The sequence below is a fragment of the Aedes albopictus genome, chromosome 3, assembly GCF_035046485.1.
Source record: "Aedes albopictus strain Foshan chromosome 3, AalbF5, whole genome shotgun sequence".
Lineage (NCBI taxonomy): Eukaryota > Metazoa > Arthropoda > Insecta > Diptera > Culicidae > Aedes > Aedes albopictus.
This window is the reverse complement of record NC_085138.1, coordinates 69,713,819-69,737,776: the sequence shown is the minus strand read 5'-3', so window position 1 is coordinate 69,737,776 and position 23,958 is coordinate 69,713,819. Positions and strand designations below refer to the sequence as shown.

Genomic DNA, 23,958 nt, shown 5'->3' with positions numbered 1-23,958 from the left:
CACTAACGATGATGACGCTGCGAGCGAGCGCGCGTCAACGCGGTGCCCATGCTGCGAGTGAGTGACCGTGAGTGACTTCCATCTGGCAGTGTAGCCAGATTGATGGAATGTTCCGGAATGTTTCATACCGGGAATATTGTGGAACATTCTGGATGCCTTCCGGAGTGCTATAAAAGGAGAGCACCACCACCGAACGAGGAAATAGTATCATTTGACCCGGCAAACGGTCAAGAAATAGTGAAGTGTAATAGAAGTGTAAAAGCGTTTGCGTGGCTTCGACAACGCAAAGTTAATAGTGAATAAAGTGGTTTAAGTGTAAACCTGCGTTTTCTTTCTGAGGAAAGAAAATTCCCCGTTTGAGGCACTGCGGAGCCCCGAACATTTGGTCCTTCGAGCCGGATCAACGGAGGATTCCTGTGTTCCGTGGCATCCTGAGGTCTTGCGAGACATTTCCCGCCAGAAATACCGGAGGAGTCCACTGCTACCCGCTTGAGGCACTGCGGCGCCTCAACATTTGGTCCTTCAAACCGGATCAACGGAGGATTTCTGGTACCCCAGGTCTTGCGAGACTCTATCCCGCCAGGAATCCGAGAACTACCCGCTTGAGGCACTGCGGCGCCTCAACATTTTGGTCCGTCCGAACCGGATACCGTACCTGTGGAGTGGAACCGGCCTACAGTCCCCGGTTCTTTATCGAAGCGAGGAACCCCTGCCGGTCAGCGAGCCGACCGGAGCCAACGACACCTTGCCGCCGGCAAGGATACCAACCCGTCGAGGCCTTCTGCTGATTTGAGGAGCAATCAGTGGAAGCAGGACCCTATCCCTGGAGACCGCCGGTCAACAAGGGATCGTTACAGTGATTAGTTCCCCTGGTCATCGAGGCGACCAGTCGAGGAATCCCTGCCGATCTGTGGACGATCGGCACCAACGGTGTCTTCTTTGCCGCCGGCAGAGGCACCATCCCATCGGAGAATTTCTACCAATCGACGAGTCGGTCGGTCCCAACGAAGGTTTCTGCTGGTCGAGGAAAAAACAGTGGAACCGAGATCCTTTCCCCTGGAGGATTTTCCACCGGTCAGCGAGGAGATCGGCACCAGCGAGTTGTTCCCCTGGTCAACGAGGTGACCAGTCGAGGAATCCCTGTCGATCTGTGGACGATCGGCACCAACGGTGACTTCTTTGCCGCCGGCAAAGACACCATCCAGTCGAAGAAATCCCACCGATTGACGAGTCAGTCGGTCCTGGTGAAACGTCCTGCTGGTCATCGAGGCGACCAGCCGAGGAGATCCGTACCGGTCAACGAGACATTGGTATCATCGGTGACTTCCTTACCGCCAGTGAGGACACCAGCCTATCGAAGAGTCGGTCGGCCGCAGCGAAGCGTCCTGCTGGTCATTGAGGAGACCAGTCGAGGAATTCTGCCGGTTAGTGTACGACGAGCATCAAGGGTAACATCTTTGCCGCCGGCAAAGACGTCACAAACGAGAAGATTTCCTGCCGATCAACGAGGTCATCGACCCCAGAAGAAGTGTTTCCCTGGTCAACGGGCGAGAGGAATCCCTGCCGGTCTGTGGACGATCGGCACCAACGGTGACTTCTTTGCCGCCGGCAAAGACACCACCCATCGGAGGATTTGTACCGATCGACGAGTCGGTCGGTCCCAGCGAGGCATTCTGCTGATCGAGGAGAGATCAGTGGAACCGAGACCCTTTCCCCTGGAAGATTTTTCCGCCGGTCTACGAGGTGGTCGGCACCAGCGAGTTGTTCCCCTGGTCAACGAGGCGACCAGTCGAGGAATCCCTGCCGGTCTGTGGACGATCGGCACCAACGGTGACTTCTTTGCCGCCGGCAAAGACACCATCCAGTCAAAGGAATCCCACCGATTAACGAGTCAGTCGGTCCTAGTGAAACGTCCTGCTGGTCATCGAGGCGACCAGCCGAGGAGTTTCGTACCGGTCAACGAGAGATCGGTATCAACGGTGACATCCTTACCGCCGGTGAGGACACCAGAGCATTGAAGAGTCGGTCGGCCGCAGCGAAGCGTCCTGCTGGTCATTGAGGCGACCAGTCGAGGAATCCTGTCGGTCGGTGTGCTACGAGCATCAAGGGTGACATCTTTGCCGCCGGCAAAGACATCACCAACGAGAAGATTTCCTGCCGATCAACGAGGTCATCGGCCCCAGAAGAAGTGTTTCCCTGGTCAACGGGCGAGAGGAATTACCGCCGGTCAGTGGACGATCGGCACTGGATTTGTCATTCTTGCCGCCGGCAAGACAATCAAGAAGACAATTTTATACTGATCAGCGAGCCTTGCGATCGGTACCGTGAAAGCCTTCTGCTGATCAAGGTGGTATCAGTGGAAGCAGGACAGCCCCTGCTAGTCACCAAGGACAAGATCGTCCGGCGATCAGTGTGATGCTCGGCCCTAACAAAATCGTTCCCCTGGTCAAAGGAGATCGGCACCGTCGGTGAATTCTTGTGTGAGCACCGAAAAAAGGACTTATCGACCAACCACCGTCCGTACAAGTGAAGATGAGACACCACACACCGGAATTTGAAGCACCCGCCATGCATGAGATACAGCTGCTCATCCATCTCCGTGAACAGGTCTCGCGGAAGACCCGGCACATTTTGGGAAACCTGGTGGAGGCAGAGCACGACCCGTCGAAGATAAGATCATCGCTCCTGCGGGTGTACGAGAAGAAGCTAGGCACGTACTACCAGGAGTACGTCAAGCTTCACCAGGAAATTTTGGATCGCATCCCGGCATCGGAGTTCGAGGATCAGGGTGATTTGGAGATGGAATTCTACCGGCTGCACACCGAAGCACTGCTAAGGATAGAGCAGCTATCCGCGAGCTTGGCTGGTAAGTACGAACTCAGCAAGAATGAGCGCCTTGGTTTGGAAAGCTTCCAAAGCAGGCAGTGGCCAGAGCCTGCTCAAAAGGAGCAATCTGACAAGTCCCACGTGGTACCGTCGCATCACGTTGCGACGAACGTCAACAACGTGGAATCCGCCCAAGGAGAGCGTTCCAATCGGTCCAGTGTGACGCCAGCAAATCACACTGTGACACCTACCCAGCCACCATCAAAATCGCAACCGAGAGAGTGCCAAGGTATTGGTAGCCTCCATAATCGGCATCAGGTGAAGTCCGTCTCAGAAGAACTCTACGACTCATCCAGTCTAGAGCCACCGGCAATCTCTGAGACGTCCAAGGACGAACCGAGGGAACACGATAGGTCATCCTCTACGAAGGAACCGCGTAACACGACGAGATGTGGCCTACCAAGCACTGAAGATCGACAAGGCGCGGATTGGAAGCGGACTTCCCTCCGGGCAGAGTTCATACCGTCGAAGCTATCCAGCCAGTCCTGTGTGCAGCTATCGAGTGGCACTGCGATCCCCGTCCAGGTAATCCAACCGGCCAGCAAGGATTGGAGATCTTCAGGAAGAGTGCGGATTCGCCACCAACCGCAGTGTGGTAGCGAGGAGCTCTCCGACGCGTCCAGAGTAGAACCGTCGATTCAGGGATCAGACCACCAATCGAAGAACGCTCAAAAGGAGCACAGCCAGACGGTAAGTATCCGGAGTAATCGCCAGTCGGAGTTCGCTCGAGAGGAGCTCTTCGGCTCACCAAGTCATACCGTGAAGTCTGACGAGTCAGCAGCCCCTGGTCTACTGCATGAAGTGGATCATCAACTCCGCTTGGAGTGCGATAAGGAGGAGCACTCCCGACAACCAAGTGTAGGACCACATCCAAACGTCCATTCTACGACATCCATCGAGCATCCGGAATCCGCTCAGAAGGAGCATTCCAAGCTGACCAGTTTCAAGCAGCTACGTCGAGTGGAGACTAGCACTGAGACTATGACAGTGGCAGCCGTGAAGTACCCAGAGCTTGCTCAGGAGAAGCTTTCTGGTCCATCCAGTGTGGAACAGCCCGTTCGCACTGCAACTTTCATCGAAGGATCCGCCTTCACCCCGAGAATGCAGACAAAGTCGTCTGTAATGGAAATGACGAAACCCTCTTCACGTACCACCGAGTCCATGGCAAGCAAGAAGGAATCAGAATCCGCTCAGGAGGAGCTCTCTGATTGGTCCTGTGTGCACCAGCTTGCTCACACTGCGACATCCGCCGTGGAACCAGAGTCTGCTCACAAGGAGCATTCCAAGCCGTGCATTGATGATCTGCCAGATGCTACTGCAGAAACCCCGAACCATGTGAAGACCGCTCAGGATGAGCAGTTCTGGCTATCGTACGTAAAGACATTGCGTGGTACGATAGCTGCAGATCGAAAGATAATTCTGCACAAGCCGATTATGCTGTTGGGCGGAAAACCATCGTTCGCGACAGTCATCAACCAAGTGGAGTCCGCTCAGGGGGAGCCCTCCAAACCATCAACGTGTGTGAAACCTCTGGTAAACCCAGCGGTGTTTTCCAAGGGGTCTGAATTGGAGACCATGGAGTGTGGAATTGTTACAGCAGTCAGCGTGAAGCTGGCTCTGGACACTGCTGTACGTGTCACGGTTTTTGACAGTAACAGCGAGAAGGGAAGGTTCCACGACCTTCAAAGACTGAAGGCCACGAAGAAGTGGCACACCAAACCAGCGAAACCACCACCAATGATTTCTAGGAACGATTCGAGTTCTCGCTCTGAAATGATCGTCGAGCAATTCAGTCCAGATAAAGCAGGGCAAGCTGGATTGTCCAACATGAAAGAGATGTATTACGTCGTACTGCCTACCAAGATAGTGCAGCCAAGGGAAGAGGAAACCGAATACGCATTATTCGGCCAGCAATCCGTTCGGAAAGCTGTCGAAGGGCAGTTGAAAATCCGATTCAGCTGCCTGTACCACACCCGGGAGGAGAACTCCAAGTCGCCGATGGAAACCGTACATCGCCAACGAATCCTTGACTTGAATGGAAAAGGAAAAATCCAACCATCACGACGAGGATGGATGTTCGGAAAGATTCCGACGAGTCGACTACCGCTTCAAATGGATTGCAGAGAAGACAACCGTCACCCGATGCCGTTGCTTCGACAGGAATGCTTCCAGCCCGGGGGCAGTATGTTCGCGCCCATCGGGCACTCTGGTGGAAAATGTGCCCCACATTCCCCTACGAGTTTGAACAGCGTCACTCAAGCTCCCACAAATGTAAACACGGCGACAGCGCGGGACCACTCACCACTAACGATGATGACGCTGCGAGCGAGCGCGCGTCAACGCGGTGCCCATGCTGCGAGTGAGTGACCGTGAGTGACTTCCATCTGGCAGTGTAGCCAGATTGATGGAATGTTCCGGAATGTTTCATACCGGGAATATTGTGGAACATTCTGGATGCCTTCCGGAGTGCTATAAAAGGAGAGCACCACCACCGAACGAGGAAATAGTATCATTTGACCCGGCAAACGGTCAAGAAATAGTGAAGTGTAATAGAAGTGTAAAAGCGTTTGCGTGGCTTCGACAACGCAAAGTTAATAGTGAATAAAGTGGTTTAAGTGTAAACCTGCGTTTTCTTTCTGAGGAAAGAAAATTCCCCGTTTGAGGCACTGCGGAGCCCCGAACATTTGGTCCTTCGAGCCGGATCAACGGAGGATTCCTGTGTTCCGTGGCATCCTGAGGTCTTGCGAGACATTTCCCGCCAGAAATACCGGAGGAGTCCACTGCTACCCGCTTGAGGCACTGCGGCGCCTCAACATTTGGTCCTTCAAACCGGATCAACGGAGGATTTCTGGTACCCCAGGTCTTGCGAGACTCTATCCCGCCAGGAATCCGAGAACTACCCGCTTGAGGCACTGCGGCGCCTCAACAGTATTAGTGTAATCAATGTCTTATTTTTTTTTTTTTTACTGACGTCTGTTTTGTGTGCAGGGACTTGCTGTAATTAACTCTAAGACGATGGAAAACCCTTAATTTGAAAATGACTTCCGAATTTGTATATCCTATTTCTTTGTTTGTTACAATTATATATATAAATACAAGTGATAGCGGATAATGAGAGTCCATCAATGAACAACTAATAAAATGCGCAAGAAAACCCTCAAATTAATAGACAGAAGAACATGCTATACAAGATGTAGAGTAATTATTCAAGCTCTAGACGCTTTAATTAGAGAAAACATTTCGAACTTTTCAGTCCAGTGGCGACCAACAAATCTAAAATGCTAAGTGACCACCTGTTACTCTTTCTTCTCAGGCAACGAAATACAGAAACCTATTTCCTGTTGCTTAACTTCCATAGTAACTTTTTGTCTATCCATTAACGCAAACATCCCACGATGCCACACCTCAACGTGCCCACCGCCAGGTGGTTCAGAACCGAGTAGGGACTCGGCACTGAGTGCTAATTCCGGTATCAACGTACCCGGAGAGATAATTAGATTTTACTTATACAGGAATTAAGTCTCGGGTCGTGGTCCTCTCTCGAGCAGTCGGTTTTTGTTTCATTTGGCTTTGGGATTTTCCTTAAAAGGAAGGGGAACTTTTTCCAGGCAATCAACTGGAAACAGTGCTTGAAATTCAGTGAATATGAATGGTACGATCAGTCATCAGTGCCAACCACCCCTACGAACGAACACGCACAGGGAGCAAAGAGAAACCGAACCAAACGCGACCACTATTCCTCATCGGTCGGTTGGCTGGTGAAGCATACACGGTTACAGAAGTTACACAGATTTGTGTACTACTAGATCAGCCTCACCGCTGTGTCAAATGTACACAGATACTTTTCCGGCTCCAGCGCTGGCATGAAAACATAATTAACAATTATTCCTGATAATGCATGTCACCTTTCAGAGAAAATTAGTTATGAACTTTGCTCCCATACCAGCGCTAGAGCCAGAAAAGTGACTGTGTACATTTGACACAGGGGTGGAGGCTGATCTAGTAGTACACAAATCTGTGTACATTGTACACAAGCCTGTGTACATTGTACACAAGCCTGTGTTGTTTCGTTTTAGGGTGTATCGACTGGTAACGATTATTTCTCACTTGCTGCGGTGAGGCTGAAGATGCGTAAATGATTCAGTGGATTTATGTTTTGCTCAAAACTTGTAAAAACAATCAATTTGTCCATTAGAGAATGATGGACGTGACTATTATAACCGATTTAATTCGAGTTTATGTCATTTGCACTGTAATAACGAGATAAAAATCAAGTATATTCATTGCCGTATACACCGGCGAAGAGAGAGATTCAGAGAGCCGCATGGCGCTGAATCGTCGTCCCTCACTCTCACTCATATTTTTTATTGCTCCCGCTCCCACTTGCTTCTGAAGCATGTTAGCCAATGAAGGCATATTGCTACCGCTTTGGGTTGAAAAGCGCCAGTCAAAGAAGAGCAATATTTGATTCGTCTGCGGTAAAACGCTTCAATTTTCAAGCGCTGACTGGAAACCATTGGGCTGCGGATTAATTAAATTTCCTTTGTAAAACGGCAACGCGAAGGCTACTATTGCCATGGCTGTCAGGTTTGTTCCTGTTTACTGGGTGGATTATCTTACACACTATTCAAAGCATCAGACAAAATTTGATCACAAGTATTACAGTTCTAACTGTACATAATTTACCTAATCATCTTCTTCATCATCATCATGTCCGGTATTTCCTGTATGATTGGAAGATGGAGTAATTAAGCAAGAATGTGTTTGCTTGGAGGCCCATATAGCCGAGGCGGTAAACGCACGGGTATTCAGCATGACCATGCTGAGGGTGACTGGTTCGATTCCCGGTCGGTCCAGGATCTTTTCGTAAAGGAAATTTCCTTGACTTCCATGGGCATATAGTATCATCGTGCCTGCCACACGATATACGCATTGGGGCAGCAGGGACGGATGTCCTGGGGCCTGACGCACCCCCCCGCTTGCGAGTCAGCCGCGTAGTTGCCGGCTAAGAATAGGACTACTAACCCCAATTCAAGGTGTCAAGCGACCCGTGCCGAGGAATGAGTGATCGAGGGGGTGAAAAAGATGCTCGATCTTTAACGGAGCCTGTGGGGTACCTGGGCACCCCCCACAGTATGCTGTCCCTTACCGCGTTAATGCAGAGCTCTGGCGTGGTGGACATTATTTCTCGTGCGACTCGTGGGAATCAAATATGAGTAAACAAAATTCTAAAACTAGTGCAACAGGTAGTAGTGGTGCGATCAACCCCTTCGCAAGAAGCGGGTTGATGCGGTCTCCAACAAGGAGAAGCGAGGAGTCAGGTGCTGGAAGCTGCTTACGCAGCTCAAGCGTGGGAGCTCCTGTCCACTCCACGGCAAGCCAGCCGGCGGAGGTTATGGACGGAGCGTGGTTGCTGAGGGCCATCAGCCAAGTAGCAGGAAAAGGACGGCCCGCATTGGAGGTAGCTGAGCAGCAGCTTGGCAAAATCATTGACTTCGCGACAACTAAGTCGAATATAAGTAAGGACCTGAAAACGGCCTTGCTTCGGCTTAGAGCGTCAGTCGATGAGGCCAAGCAGGAGCACGCGGTCGCGGTGCTGGCTGTGGCAGCGGCGGAACCCGCAAAGGAGAAAGCGTCTAAGTTTACGCAAACGGAGGCCTTCTCTTTCGCGGGTAGTCCGAAGAGTGTGGAAGCGAATGCTCGTGACAAACGTGACAAGCATTCGCAGAAGCGGGCGAGGCAGCCGTCAGGTGAGGAGCTGTCTGGCGGTGCCCGCAAGGCCAGGCGTATAATAACCCCGAAAGCCGGTGGTTATGCCGGAAAGTCGGACCCCAGCCAGGGTTCCCGGAAAACTGGGAAGGGTGGGCCTGAAAAGGCCGGCCCGTCTCGGATTGATGGGAACAAGGGGTTGCGACCAATGGTGGGCCCTCAGCAGCCACAGAGCAGGGCGGTCCAAGGAGAAGACCCTCCTTGGACAAAGGTGGAGCGGAAGAAGAAGAAGAAGGGGAATCCGCAGGTAGAAGCGCAGGTCGCCAAGCCAAGGCGTAGGAAGGCAGGTGCCAGGCGCGAAAAAGGTGACGCTATCGTCATCAAGACCGAACAGTCGAAATACTCGGACGTCTTGAAGGCGATGAGGTGCGACGCCAAGCTCGAGGGTCTAGGAGCCGACGTACGCAGTATCAGACGTACTCGTACGGGCGAAATGATCCTGGAGCTTAAGCGCCAGAAGGATCACAAGGGCGCCGCCTATAAGAGGCTGGCAGAAGAGGTCCTTGGAGATGGAGTGGAGGTGAGGGCTCTTACGCATGAGGCGACTCTGAAGGTCAAAGACCTAGACGAGATCACCGAAGCGGAAGAGCTCGTCACGGCACTGCGGCAACAGTGCGATGTTCAGGTGGCCGCCACAGCCGTCAGGCTGCGGAAGGGGCCAGCAGGGACACAGATAGCTCTGGTTCAGCTACCTGTGGCGGATGTTAAAAAGTCCGTTAAAGTAGGGAGTATTAAGGTGGGCTGGTGTGTTTGTCACCTGACATTCCACGAGCCACCTGAGGTTTGCTTCAGGTGTCTGGAACCAGGACACAAGTCGTGGGACTGCAAAGGCCCCGACAGGCGCAAACTGTGTAGGCGATGCGGCGCTGAAGGTCATAAGGCCCAAAGCTGCACGAGTCCGCCCATCTGCATGATCTGTACCGGGAAAACCTCGAAAAACAGACATGCGATGGGTGGTCCAGGGTGCCCGGCCTTTAAGAAAGCCGCAGTGAGCAACAAATCACAGTGCAGGTAACGCAGCTGAACCTGAACCACTGTGATGCGGCTCAGCAACTGCTTTGTCAGGCGGTTTCTGAGTGGGAGACGGATATCGCCATCATTTCGGACCCATACCGAGTACCCGCCGGCAACGGCAACTGGGCCTCGGATGGGACCAGGAAAATGGCGGCGATATGGACGACGGGTAAATACCCCGTGCAGGAGTTGGTGTCTACTACCTATGAGGGCTTCGTGGTCGCCAAAGTAAACGGGGTCTTCTTCTGTAGCTGTTATGCGCCTCCGCGGTGGCCGATCGAGCGGTTCACGCAAATGCTGGACCGCTTAACGACCGTGCTAACAGGGCGAAGGCCGGTGGTAATAGCGGGCGACTTTAATGCCTGGGCTGTGGAATGGGGAAGCCGATTCACGAACCAGCGGGGTCAGATCCTGCTAGAAACACTGGCCATCTTAGATGTCGACTTGGCTAACGTCGGTACCAAGAGTACCTATAGTCGAAATGGAGCGGAGTCAATTATTGACGTGACCTTTTGTAGTCCTGGCCTAACAAGTAGTTCGAACTGGAGAGTAGATGATGGCTACACTCACAGCGACCACCTGGCGGTTCGCTACAGTATCGACTACAACAACAGCAGACAGCGGATAGAAGAAGAGGCGGCTAGGCCAAGGCCAAGCCCTCGTAGGTGGAAGACATCATACTTCGACGAAGAGGTATTTAGGGAAGCGCTCCGCCGTGAGCGGAACTTACTCGGTTTAGACGGCGACGAGCTGGTAGCGGTGCTCTCACGTGCGTGTGATGCGACCATGCCTAGGAGAGTCCACCCTAGAAATGGGAGGCCACCGGCTTACTGGTGGACCGACGCGATTGCGGACCTGCGCCGCGCCTGCCTACGGGCTAGGCGGCGGATGCAGCGAGCACGATCAGAGGAAGAGCGAAACGAACGGCGGGTGGTGTTCGCCGCTGCAAAAGCCGCGCTCAAGACCGAGATAAGAGCAAGCAAGAAGGCCTGCTTTGAGGGTCTCTGTCAGAGTGCCAATACGACCCCGTGGGGTGATGCCTACAGGATCGTTATGGCCAAGACGAGAGGTGTGATGGCTCCTACAGAGCAATCTCCAGAGATGTTGGAGGGGATCATTGGAGGACTTTTTCCGCGTCATGATCCTAGTCCTTGGCCTCCTTTCGTAGGACAGCCGGGGACTGGGGCTGGCGATGAGGAAAGGGTCACCGATGTGGAACTTGCGGGGATAGCTAAGTCCCTTAGCGTAGGTAAGGCCCCAGGTCCGGACGGAGTTCCGAACCTGGCCTTAAAAGTAGCTATTGCAGAAGCTCCCGAGATGTTCAGGTCTGCTATGCAGAAATGCCTGGACGAGGGAGTTTTCCCAGAAGCTTGGAAGAGGCAGAGCCTGGTACTATTGCCAAAGGCGGGGAAACCACCCGGAGACCCGTCGGCATATAGACCAATATGCTTGATTGACACGGCGGGGAAGGTGCTCGAAAAGATCATCCTCAATAGAATGTTGAAGTTCACTGAGGGCGTAAATGGTCTCTCGAGCAACCAGTATGGCTTCCGGAAGGGGAGGTCCACCGTAGACGCTATCTTGTCGGTTACAAAAACCGCCGAGAAAGCACTCGAGCCTAAGAGGAGGGGAATTCGCTTTTGCGGGGTAGTGACTCTGGATGTAAGGAATGCATTTAATAGCGCCAGTTGGGCTGCTATTGCTGATGCGCTCTTGCGTCTGGGGATACCGGAGTACTTGTACAAGATTCTCGGAAGCTACTTCCAGAATCGCGTACTAGTATACGACACGGAGGTGGGTCGGAAGTGCTTTCACATAACCTCAGGAGTCCCGCAAGGTTCCATCCTGGGTCCGGTGTTATGGAATGTCATGTACGACGAGGTGTTGAGGTTAGAGTACCCAGTGGGAGTGGTGATTGTCGGATTTGCCGACGATATTACGCTCGAAGTCTACGGTGAAACGATCGAGGAGGTGAAGTTGACTACCGACCACTCGATCAAGGTTGTGGAGGCGTGGATGCGGTCCAGAAAACTGGAGCTGGCTCACCACAAGACAGAGGTGACGGTTGTGAACAACATGCAGTCGGCGCAGCAGACGGAGATCAGTGTAGGAGAGTGCACTATCCTGTCGAAGCGCTCTGTCAAGCACTTGGGCGTGATGATCGACGATAAGCTTACCTTCGGTAGCCACGTCGACTATGCCTGTAAAAGAGCCTCCACAGCTATTGCGGCACTGTCCCGGATGATGTCCAATAGCTCAGCGGTGTACGCCAGTAAGCGCAAGCTTCTGGCTAGTGTTGCTACGTCCATACTTAGGTATGGCGGCCCGGCGTGGGGTACCGCGCTAAGTACTGAATGCTACCGACGGAAGCTGGAAAGTACTTACAGGCTTATGTGTCTGAGGGTTGCAAGCGCGTACCGTACCGTGTCACACGACGCTCTCTGTGTCATTACTGGTATGGTGCCTATCAGCATTCTTATCAGTGAGGACATGGAGTGCTTCGAAATGCGCGGCACAAGAGGCATACGCAAAACTGTCAGGATGGCCTCTATGGTCAAATGGCAGCGCGCGTGGGACAGTTCCACCAAAGGAAGGTGGACCCATAGGTTGATACCGAGGGTAGATAGTTGGATTAATAGGCGCCATGGGGAAGTTTCATTCCACCTGACACAGGTCCTTACAGGTCATGGTTGCTTCCGACAGTATCTACACCGTTTCGGGCATGCGGATTCTCCCGAATGCCCAGTGTGCAATGGTTTAGAGGAAACGGCGGAACACGTGTTGTTCGTGTGCCCGCGTTTTCGCACAATGCGTGACCGCATGCTTGCCACATGCGGGGAGGACACAACTCCGGACAACTTGGTCCAGAGAATGTGTAGGGATGAGATTAGCTGGAATGCCGTTTCAACGGCAATCACCCATATCGTCTGGGAGCTACAAAGGAGGTGGCGCGTGGACTCGGAGAATGGCTAGTCCAGATGCAGTACAAGAGGTGGTCCAGGGGTTCGAAGTCGGCTTCGTAGGTCATACCGGTGCCCTGCGGTCGAGATTGACCCTTACAGCGATTAAGTGGCCGCGGAGAGGAAGTCCCGGTAGCGGTGCTGTCGTGGCGTCAGTCTACTGGGTTGGATCTGAGCCCGCGGTTGGAAAGGGGTCCCCGGCAAGGGTCGGGGTAGGTGAGACCCTGCTGTCTGCAACCTACGGATGCAGCTGATAAGGCCTGAAGGGTAGTGATACCCTTGCCTTCAGCAGGTCAGATCGGGTTGCATGTGGGCATCAGTTCTTGATGTCCGCTCAGCAGTAGGGCGCGGGCGGGGTTGACCCTGCCCGCCTTCCGAGGACAAAGGGAGTGGCGAGGACCACTCGGGAAACTGGCTAAGCGCCAGCATGCTATCGTGATGGACTCTCCAGTGCGAGTCATCGATGTTCGTTGCTGCTAGGCTACGGCAGCTAACCTTGAGGGTGCGATATGCACTAGCCCCTCTCTGAAGCAATACCTTCTTGGTGGTTCCGGAGAGACGTAGGGTTTGGCGACCATAGGAATGTGTTTTAGTGGGTCGAGGAGAGAGTAGTCCTGGCTTCTACCGGCATTGTAGAAGACGGCCTCATCCCCACACTACCCTAACCTTCCTGTTAGGGTGTCTGATGAGCAGATTTATCCCCCTATGGTTTAGAAGGAAAAAAAAAAAAAAAAAAAAACACGATATACGCATCCAAAATGGTCATTGACAGAGGAAGCTCTCAGTTAATAACTGTGGAAGTGCTCATAGAACACTAATCTGAGAAGCAGGCTTTGTCCCAATGAGGACGTTACGTCATGAAGAGAGAGAGAGAGTGTTTGCTTGGAATCGATGGTGATGCAGTACAAGCTTGAGAATGGGAAGAAAACATTCCTTGGTGAAATTAGACTGAGTCGGAAAATACAAACTGTCTCGACTTAAACTGTCCTAACTCTAAGAACCTAAATTGTAGCGAAAACAGGAACGCGTGAAGATATGCATGGTAATTTAACTCAACAAAAAAATGTATACAACTATATGGAAATCTTAATTAAATTCCAGCAGAATTTTGCTTCCACATCTTCAGGCTAACCACATCAAAAACAAATTAAGCACCTGAGATTTTCTTTTCTTTATGCCTTCCCGTCCATTCTAATCAGCATTCCACCAGCCACCGGTAAACGGAAAAGATGCTAATTAACGAAGCGCTCGGATTGCAGCACGGTAATTGGTTCCGATTTCAAGTGATTCGAAATGAATCGGAGCTGGGGAAATTGATTCCCGCTGTTATGTAAACCCGGTTGATTACATCTTTCTTGGTAGTAAAAGCCTGCACCCAGATCGAGAAACTAAACAAAGCCAATTCTTTGCAACTTTGTGCGCACCACTTGAAGTACGTTAACGCTTGCCCAAGAGCAGCAATACCAGGCAAGAAATACAATTCCAATCTCCTCATAATGAGAATAAACTGCATAACTTTTCCCATTTGCCACATATGGGCCATAAAACCGGCGGAGGATGGACCTTGTCGTCAGTGTCAAGTTAAAGATAAAACTTAAATTGAATCACTACAAGGACCACAAGTAGTCAGTGCTACAAGGGAAGATTCAAAAATTACGTCCATCGTTTTTCGGGATTTCTAGACCCCCCCTCCCCCCTCTGTCACGCAATTTCCCTATACCCAATACACGTACTGTCACACTTTTCTTGACCCCCCCCCCCCCAAATGTTGGACGTAATTTTTGAACGTTCCCCAAGTGTTGGGTTTCTGCTCAACCCAACCCAGTCGTTGATGATGATACCCGTCCCATTTGAATTGGCAATAACGATGGTAATGTGCCAACGCACTACTGCTGCTGATGCTCTCTCTAGATCTAGATGCACTGTACGGGATGCAATTTTGCATGAAAATTGAACGGCAAATCGATCGAACGCATGTACCTAGTGTGGTGCACTTAAAATCTGGGCAACTACAAACGACTGAGGGGATACACGAAATTTAACAAAAACTATATCAACTGGAAAATCTAAAATAACTGTTGTTTTCAAAACATTTGGTAGATTGAACTGGAGCCCGTTACTCATATTTATAAAATAATACGAAAGTCATAAACTTCAATGAGCGCTCAAATTTTATCATTCATGTGATTTAAAGGTTTCGGAATTGTGCTTCAATCATTATCAAGCAAAAAATATTAAGTTATTGATTCTACACCAAAAATGCTCATCAGCTTACTGTATTCAACGGTGCTATAAATTAGTGTTATAAAGAAACATTACAAATTTCTACCAAATTTTCAATGATGCAATAATTGTAACTCGGTATTATGATACAATTTCATCAGTTAAGCGTTAACACATATCCAGATTTCAAATGAATCAGACTCGAGCAACGACATGAACACGAGTCCACAATGTATGTCCATGAAACGATGCATAAGAGGAATGAAGAGTTGAAGGGATACGACATGTTATTTGTTTATGGATGACATTTGTGGTTTCATATGGTTCATCTGGTGCTGGTGTTAATCACTGGGCACGTTTGCGTTATTGAGCATTTGCACCATAAATCTATCCTAGGATGATCAAATATGAAATGCAAACTTTATTTTTATGTCCACATTTTTTAAGTTGAAATAAAGATAACATCGCATAGAGTTTTTACGTACGTATATTGATTTGCTCAACATCATATTTCAAGACCAACAATTGAAAAGGCCGCAACAACATTGCGTAAACAAACACGTTTCTGTCGACTTGGGGCCTTCTGGAATCATCTCACCACCATTAACAGAAAGCTTGATTTTTGCGCTTTCTGTTAGTGGTGGTGAGGTGAGTGGGTGGAGTTCAAAAGGCCTCAAGTCGACGGAAACATGTTTGTTTACAAAATGTTGATGTGGCCTTTTTAATTGTTGGTCTTGATTTAAGACAAGACAAAATTAACAATAGCACTCCACAATAAGGTACACCGGGGCAAGTTGAAACGGGTGGGGCAAGATGAAACAGCGGGTTAACATGATGTTATCCAATGACAGAAAAAAGCTTGCATGCCCAATCAAACAATCTTTTGGCGCAAGATAAGTTTCAAAATTGTATTGAAATCTATTTCAAAACTTAGCGTTTCATCTTGCCCCGGTACCTTACTCGATTTGTGGCTGCCGCTCTCCATCCTCCGTCGCGCCCAATGCTCGCCAGGTCACGCTCCACCTGGTCCGCCCATCGTGCTCTGCGCTCCACGCTTTCTTGTACCAACCGGATCAGTCGAAAACACCAACTTAGCAGGGTTGTTGCCCAGCATTCTTGCAACATGCCCTGCCCACCGTATCCTTTCGGCTTAAGCCACCGTCTGGATGCTGGGTTCTCCGTAAAGTGCAGCGAGCTCGTGGTTCATGCTTCTCAGCCACACACTATTCTCCTGCACACCGCCGAAGATCGTCCTTAGCACGCGTCGTTCAAAAGCTGAGAGTACTTGCAAGTCCTCCTCGAGCACGGTCCATGTCTCGTGTCCGTAGAGGACCACCGGTCTTATCAGCGTCTTGTACATGGTGCACTTGGTGCATGGCTGAGTATGTTCTAGACCGCAGGAGCCCATAGAAGACACGACTTCCACTGATGATGTGCCTCCGTATTTCACCTAGCATTGTTGTCAACCGTCAGTAAGGATCCGAGTTAGACGAATTGCTCCATCACCTCGAAGGTATCCCCGTCTATCGTAACACTACTACCCAGACGGATCCGGTCGTGTTCGGTTCCTCCTGCCAGAATGTACTTTGTTTTTGGTGGTGAATACCAATACGACCTTTGCTGCTTCACGTTTCAGGCGGGTGCACAGCTCTGCTACCATTCCAAATGTTCTGGCAATAATGTCCATGTCGTCCGCAAAGCACACAAATTTTCCAGATTTTGTGAGAACCGTTCCCCGGCTGTTGAGCCTGGCTCGTCGCATCACACCTTCCAGAGCGATGTTGAAGAGTAGGCATGAAAGTCCGTCACCTTGTCGCAGCCCCTGGCGAGATTCGAATGAACTGGATAGTTCACCCGAAACCCTTACGCAGTTGTGCACACCGTCCATCGTTGCTTTAATCAGTCTAGTCAGCTTCCCAGGAAAGCCGTTTTCATCCATGATTCTCCATAGCTCTGCGCGGTCGCTACTGTCGTATGCCGCTTTGAAGTCGATGAACAGGTGATGCGTTGGGATCTGGTATTCACGGCATTTCTGGAGGATTTGCCGTACGGTAAAGATCTGGTCCGTTGTCGACCGGCTGTCGATGAAGCCGGCTCGATAACTTCCCACGAACTCTTTCATTTTAGGTGACAGACGACAGAAGATGATCTGGGATAGCGTATTGTGGACAGCATTCAAAACAGTGAGCGCTCTGAATTTCTCATATTCCAAATGGTCACCTTTTCTTAGAATGGGGTAGATTCCACTTCTCCGATAGCTGTTCTGTTTCCCAGATCCTGACTATCAACCGGTGCAGACAGGTGGCCAACTTTTCTGGGCGTATCTTGATGAGTTCAGCTGCGATACCATCCTTATCAGCTGCTTTGTTGGTTTTGAGCTGATGAATGGCATCCTTAACTTCCCTCAGCATGGGAGTTGGCTCATTTCCGTCCTCTGTTGCATTGGGGTAGTCGTTCCCTCCGTTGTCGTAGTCTCCGGTGTCTACAGGGTCTCCAGTTAGCCTAGTGGTTTAGGCTATGGATCGCCAATCCGGAGACGGCGGGTTCGATTCCCGTTCCTGTCGGGAAAATTTTCTCGACTCTCTGGGCATAGTGAATCATTGTACTTGCCACACAATGTACAAATTCATGCAATGGCAGGCAAAGAAAACCCTTCAATAAATAACTGATGAAGTGCTCAAAGAACACTAAGTTGAAGCGAGGCAGGCCAAGTCCCAGTGGGAACGTAGAGCCACAGAGAAGTAGAAGTGCTCCACGCCATTCAGGTACTGATCGAAGTGCTGCTTCCACTTTTCGATCACCTCACGTTCGTCCTTCAAGAGGCCTCCGTCCTTATCCCTGCATATTTCGGCTCGTTGCACGGATCCTTTGCGGGATGCGTTGAGCTTCTGGTACAGCATCCGTGTTTCATGAGAACGGCACAGCAGTTCCATTTCCTCGCACTCCGTTTCTTCCAGGTGGAGCTTTTTGCTCCAAAAAAGGCGGGTCTGCTGCTTCCACTTCTGTTTGTAACGTTCCACGCTCTGCCGGGTTCCTTGCTGCAACATTACCGCCGTGCTGCGTCCTTCTCCTACAAAATCGCTCTACACTCTACGTCGAACCATTCGTTTCGTCGACTCCTTGCCACATACTTGATGGTGCTTTCGGCTGCGTCATTGATGGTTGCTTGTACTATTCTTTAGCAGCTCTCTAGGGGGGCCAAATCGAGCTCGCCCTTATCTGGCAACGCTACCTCGAGGTTGTGCAGGTTTCCTTGAGTCGCTCAAGGTTATATCGTGGTGGTCGCCGGTACCATACATTATTGATGACGGAAAGTTATGGGCGCAGTTTGACCATCACCAGATAGTGGTCGGAGTCGATTCCGATAATTTCAAAGAAGTACCGTTCGTCAATCAGAACGTGGTCGATTTGCTATTCCGTCTACTGTGGTTATCTCCAGGTGTAACGTAAGAGAGGCTGTGTTGGAAAAAGGTCATATTTTTGAAGGCGACTGAATCAATGAGTCGTAGGCCGTTTTCACGGAACTTTCCAATCGTCGGTCTGAAATCATCCTACCGGCTTACCTGGGCGTTTGGGTCACTTATGATGATCTTGAGACGTCGCGACTTCGCAGAGCGATCGTACTCGCGTTCGAGCTGCGCGAATAATGCATCTTTGTGTGATGTCTGTGCACGTTTATTATGCTGAAATTGAAGAATTGGCCCTTGATTCTCAGCTTGCACGGGATTGAAATATAAGGCTGAATTTCTAAAGGCTGAATGCACAATAGGCTGAATACGAAAGATTGAAATCAAGAAAGTGTAACATAAGGCTGAAAATTCTAAAATGCATATAATCTCTATGAACTTTATCCAAAACTCCTCCAAGGACACTAACGGATTCGTTTACAGTTTCAAGGGGTGCTCCAGGGTGTTTCAGGAGGCTGTGGGAGATTCAAGGGCATTCCAAGAATTTCAAGGGTGTTCCAGGGACAGGGAAAAGATATCAAGAAGTTTCAGGGGCGTAACATAGGTTCTCAATAAGCTTCAGTGGCATTCCAGGGATTTCAGAGGAGTTACAGAGAGCTTTTGAGGTGTTCCAGAGGTTTTCAAAGGGTTCCAGAGGCGTTCCAGAGAGTTCATGGGATTTCAGAGGTAATACACGTTTCAAGAGCCTTCCAGTGATATTCCAGGGTTTTTTTGGGGTGTTGCAAGTGGATTTCAGAGTGTCCAGGAATTTCTAGGGATTTCAGGTGTTTTTAGGGGCATTCCATGGGATTCCAAGGGCATTCTGGGAAGTTTCAGGGGTTTCAAGGGCGTATTAGGGGATTTCAGAGGGCTTCAGGAGTTTTCACGGGCGTTTCAGAAGGATTCAAACAGTTTCAGTTGGTATTCGGGACTTTCTGGGTAATTTCGTATTCCAGGAGGCTTTAAGAAGGTTCACGGGGTTCCAGAAAGTTAAACATTACGAAGCATCCTGAAACTACTTGAAATGCCTTGAAACGACTGAAGCCCCTCTGAAACTACTTCCCTAGAAAGTCTCGTAAAACCCCCATGAATCGTTTTGAAACGCCTTGGTATGGTCTACGAGTTAATTGACGACAATAAATAAATAAATTAAAATATGCCTTTGAACCCCGCTGAAACATACCTGAAACTTACGCTTCCATACCCCCTGAAACATCATTAAACCACCTGAAATCCCCTAACACGCCTTGTAATGTCTTGAAACTCTTCTCAAAACCCTTCAAACGACTTTGTAACACCATTTAACTCCTCTATAATCCTGGAACCTCATTGAGAACATCGTCCTCTGAAGCCCTCTTTATAATACTCCCTCAAGAACCCTTAAATTACCATAAGCTACCCTTAAACTGCAACGTTTCATCTCGGAACGCCATTTCATCTGAAAACCACCTAGCCATCTTTGAATGCTTCCTACATCTCCCTTCAATCCAATGGAAATCCCTTCGTAGCCCTCTTGAAATTCCCTGAAAAGCTTTGATCTGAAACATGATTGTGCCCTATTGGAAGCTACCTGGAACCCCTCCAAAAACCCTTGTAAAACTCCCATGAATTTTAAAAATAAAAATATCTGACATATTTGAAGTAGATAAGTATAAACTTACTTAAGTAACCAAAAGTTCCGCTTCCCATGACAAAATGCACTTTCAAGATCCACGAGGTTCAGATAATGTTCCAAATGGAACTTTCTGGCTGCTTAGAGGCTAACGATGAGCCTTGCTGGAACCAGTGTTGCGAAACTCATGCTCACGAGTAAAAAATACTCACTCACCTTACTCATTTGTGAGTAATGCTCACGCTGTGAGTTACTCGCGTATGAGTATACTCACGCGTGAGTTACTCATTTTACCCACGGTGAGTTTAGTGAGTAAGTTATTTTTGTTGGTTTGAAATGATGTTTTCGTTTGTTCTGTACTGCAATGGTGATTATTTATCTACTAGGCACAGTTTTCGAGGAAAGCTGGATCTGCTCGAGAGTTTTGGCACCATAGGCTAAAAACTCTTATTGTTTACCTACGCATGCAAAGTAATATCTTCAATTAGGAAATCTCTATATTTCGCCACACTTTGTTAAGGGTATAACTTTTTTCGCATACGTCGGGTCACTTAACGGTATACAATAAGGATGTTTGACATATATTTACCTACCTTCAAATAAAAAATGGTAGGGTCAATTACAGCATCTCCTAGGTCCAAACATTTAAAACTTTTCTTTTCTGCATACATTTGATCGTTTTTTTTCCATATGGCTAGTTTCTATTACTGTGCAAAAAGATAGGGCATGTAATGGCCAAATAGTAGTTTCGCTTCAAAATTACTTGAGCAGGCAAGTAAGGAAAAAAGTTTTACACTGGTAACGCCTCCCTTGTAAATCTAAAAGAGCTGTAGTTTTTCTGTGCGGAAAAATAGTCCGTTCTATTATTCCGTAAGGAAAAGTAACGTTTTTCCTCATACTAAATACTTGATCAGTTTGTAATTTAAAATTAACTTTCGAACATGAAACTTACACACTAAACGCACCCAGCATAGCAAAAACCAGCAAAACGAATTGTTGATTTTTAAGCAATTTTTTGCTAGAATCCGGCACAACTTTGTGCCCTATTGCTGGATGTTTCATAAAAAAGTGCTTAGACTTGATAGAATTGGAACAAAACTTTATTGGAACTTATGGGTGACAAAAGGAACAAATTCTGAAGGAATCCCATGAGCTTTTTCAAGTCTTAGTTTTTTTTTTCATATAAAGTTGGACCACCCTAATTATATGAGCCTCGGACCTAAAAACAAAAAAAAACTGCCGAGCAAATTACTACCAGTAACATGGCCAGTAATCACACCCAGGTAACCAATAAGCAGCTAAAATGGCATTAATTCAGCACTATATGCGCCTTTACAGCAGGTCATTAAATGCTAGTCTGCTGCTATCGAACTGTCAAATCGGTTACCAATTGAGCACACCACCATTGGCGTAACTAGGTCATAGCTCTAGGGGGGGCCAAGGCCATGTCGATATAGATTTTTTATACTGAAAAGATACTTTTCGCCTGAATTGCGTGATTTTTTTCCGAAATGGATTATTCTGGAGGGGGCCAGGCCCCCCCTGGCCACCCCCTATTTACGCCAATGCACACCACACGATTCCGTAAAATTACTTTTTCTTAATTGCTATCTCTGCCAACCCCCTGAAGAAAGCGTTAGTTCTTGAAGCCGCCGCCTTTGGTGGAGTGTCACGGGCTCGTTTACGAAATTTCAGCCTGCCTTTCAATCTGCTACGTGCGGAAGCGAACTTCGCCGTACGAATTATCGTGCATTTGTAAAACGATCGTTTACACATTTGTTCAATGCGTTTAGTGTTCTTTGTTAAATTTACAAGACGCACAAGCATGAAAATACATTTCGTCCATTTAAAACAACGCTGAACTCAATTATATGTGAATGTCACGCCTGCACTAACAGGAAAAAAAATCACTGTTTTCAGCTTAATGCAACCGCCCATTCAAATCAGCACCACGTCCTGCACCAAATTTTTGGCTTCACGCCAGTTATGTGAAAGACAGCCATTTCAGGGGATTGATCTCTGTCTACAAGAGGTTTAAGTTCAAACAAAAGCCCTCACGTTGAGCTTTTGGGCTCAAAAGGGACCTCTTCAGGACCGCCCTTAACGGAGCGCTTAGAACTAGCAGTAAGTTACAATTCACTAGAATAAAAAAATAACAATAGAATTATTGACAAACAACCTTGTCTACTGATTCAATACATTTGCCCCAATAAAACATACCATTTTAATGTTTGATAGGATTCCAAGCCTTTAGATAACCGTATGAATATGAGTAAAGCATACTCGTCAATACACACGAGTGAGTGTGAGTTGTACAGTGCTTACTCAAATGTGAGTAATACTCACGGTGAGTTTAAGGTGTACTGCTCATACTCATGAGTGAGTTTTACTAGATGTGTGAGTACTCGCTCATTTCGCAACACTGGCTGGAACATCGGTCACAAGTTCCGGCAAGGCTCATTGTTAGCCTCTTAAGCAGCCAGAAAAGAACTTTATCTGAACTTCGCGGAACTTTAAAGCTACTTAAGATGCTACTCGGAACTTTGTCGGAACTTTCAAGTTCATAGAAGTTCAGTTCAGTAGCATTGTGTTTCAATGAAGATTAAATTCATTTCTTTTACAGAAAACAACTGTTTAAGCATACACGAATAAAAGACAAATATGAATTTACAAAATCAATGAATACTAGGCTTGAGCAAAAAAAATGTCGCTCATCGGATTCGAACCGATAGTCGCTGAGTGAGAATCCTACGCTCTACCGCAGTACTACAGTTGCGATTGAGTGAACAGCAGGTAAAGTCTGACTTGAATCGATTTTCTGTCGGCAGCTAGTTTTGCACTTTTGTACAGTAGTGAAGCTAGCTTTACTTTGTCAAGTGTCTTCAGCACCGCAGCGGTAAGTCGGCAGGCTATCACGCAGGAGGATCCAGTTCAAATCTACATAGCAGCGACATGTGTGTATCAGAAGCTATTTCCATATTTTTGTTTCTGCATGAATTTTGTCAAAGCTCTGTCAGAAGCTGCTTAGGAGGCTATCCAGCGTGCTTATGTGAACTTTCAAGCTCCAAAATTACTTAAAAATGAAGCTGCTTAGAAGGCTAATGAGCAACCTCGAACAAGCTGCTTAGCTTTTTTATCTGAACTTTTGGTTACTTGGGTAGGCTGCACTACCAGCTAAGCACGCAACTCTTGGTGGTCTTTGTCATGGAAGCATGAGGTAAGAACTTGTGAGGACCATGTTGATGTTTCAACTCTTCTAATTGATTTACTGTTCAACCTTGATTGTTCAGTTTTGTTACAAAAAGCCAACTAAATACAAATCGTGAAATTTATTTGCTGATAGAATATCATACCCTTCGCATAGCAACGGCCAGTTAATCTGATATATCATGAAAACGGTAAATAATCTGACCGGAACAAACTGATAAGGGTTACGCCAATCATGCAGAACCAAAGGTACCGCTGCGTGCCAGCTAGCATATTATGTATGCAAATAAAACTCCCCCGCTGCGACCAGTAGGTACCTCCTGAAAGGTGAATAAAATATTCAATGGGATATATTACTCGAACCCTGAGAGCCGATAACACATACTCAGTTAACAACGATTGATTGCGCCTTTCATTCAGGTACTCTTCATTCCGGGAAACTGAGTACACCGCCACCATCACCCTATTGCCACCACAGCTATTTATGGTTATCCGATCCGAATACCTGCTGAATGGTCTCTATAAATAATCGACGAACGTAGGTGAAATCAATTCAATTGACCAGATCAATCGAAAATGGGATTTGAAATAAGGATCTCGAGTTTTTTTTTAAATAGAACAGGTGATTGTTAGGTGATTTGTTAGACTAGCCCAAAATTGCAAAAACAAATCGTGATTTGGTCGCCTTTAACGACTGAGTCAAACGATCCCCCAACGTTATATTGAGGTAGATTTCACAAAAATGACGTTTTAGTTGTAGGTATTTATCACTTCGTTATTATAAAACAAAACATTCCGTGATATAGTTTGAGAAACGTCCAAGCCGAGTTATCTATACCAA

At 48.4% G+C, this 23,958-nt stretch overlaps 2 protein-coding genes across 5 annotated transcripts in view; one reads left to right on the top strand and one right to left on the bottom strand.

The window, feature by feature from the left end:
• Positions 1–23,958, bottom strand: part of LOC115254164 (soluble guanylate cyclase 88E) — a 538,233-nt gene that overhangs the window by 326,673 nt on the left and 187,602 nt on the right. The gene's annotated exons all lie outside the window — the stretch shown is intronic.
• LOC134290238 (uncharacterized) overlaps positions 2,533–23,958 on the top strand; it is a 37,445-nt gene continuing 16,019 nt past the window's right edge. Inside the window, exons 1-2 of the mRNA XM_062857311.1 lie at positions 2,533–3,576; positions 3,652–5,245. Of these exons, the coding sequence (XP_062713295.1) occupies positions 2,533–3,576; positions 3,652–5,245 (2,638 nt within the window). The remainder of the gene's footprint in view (positions 3,577–3,651; positions 5,246–23,958) is intronic.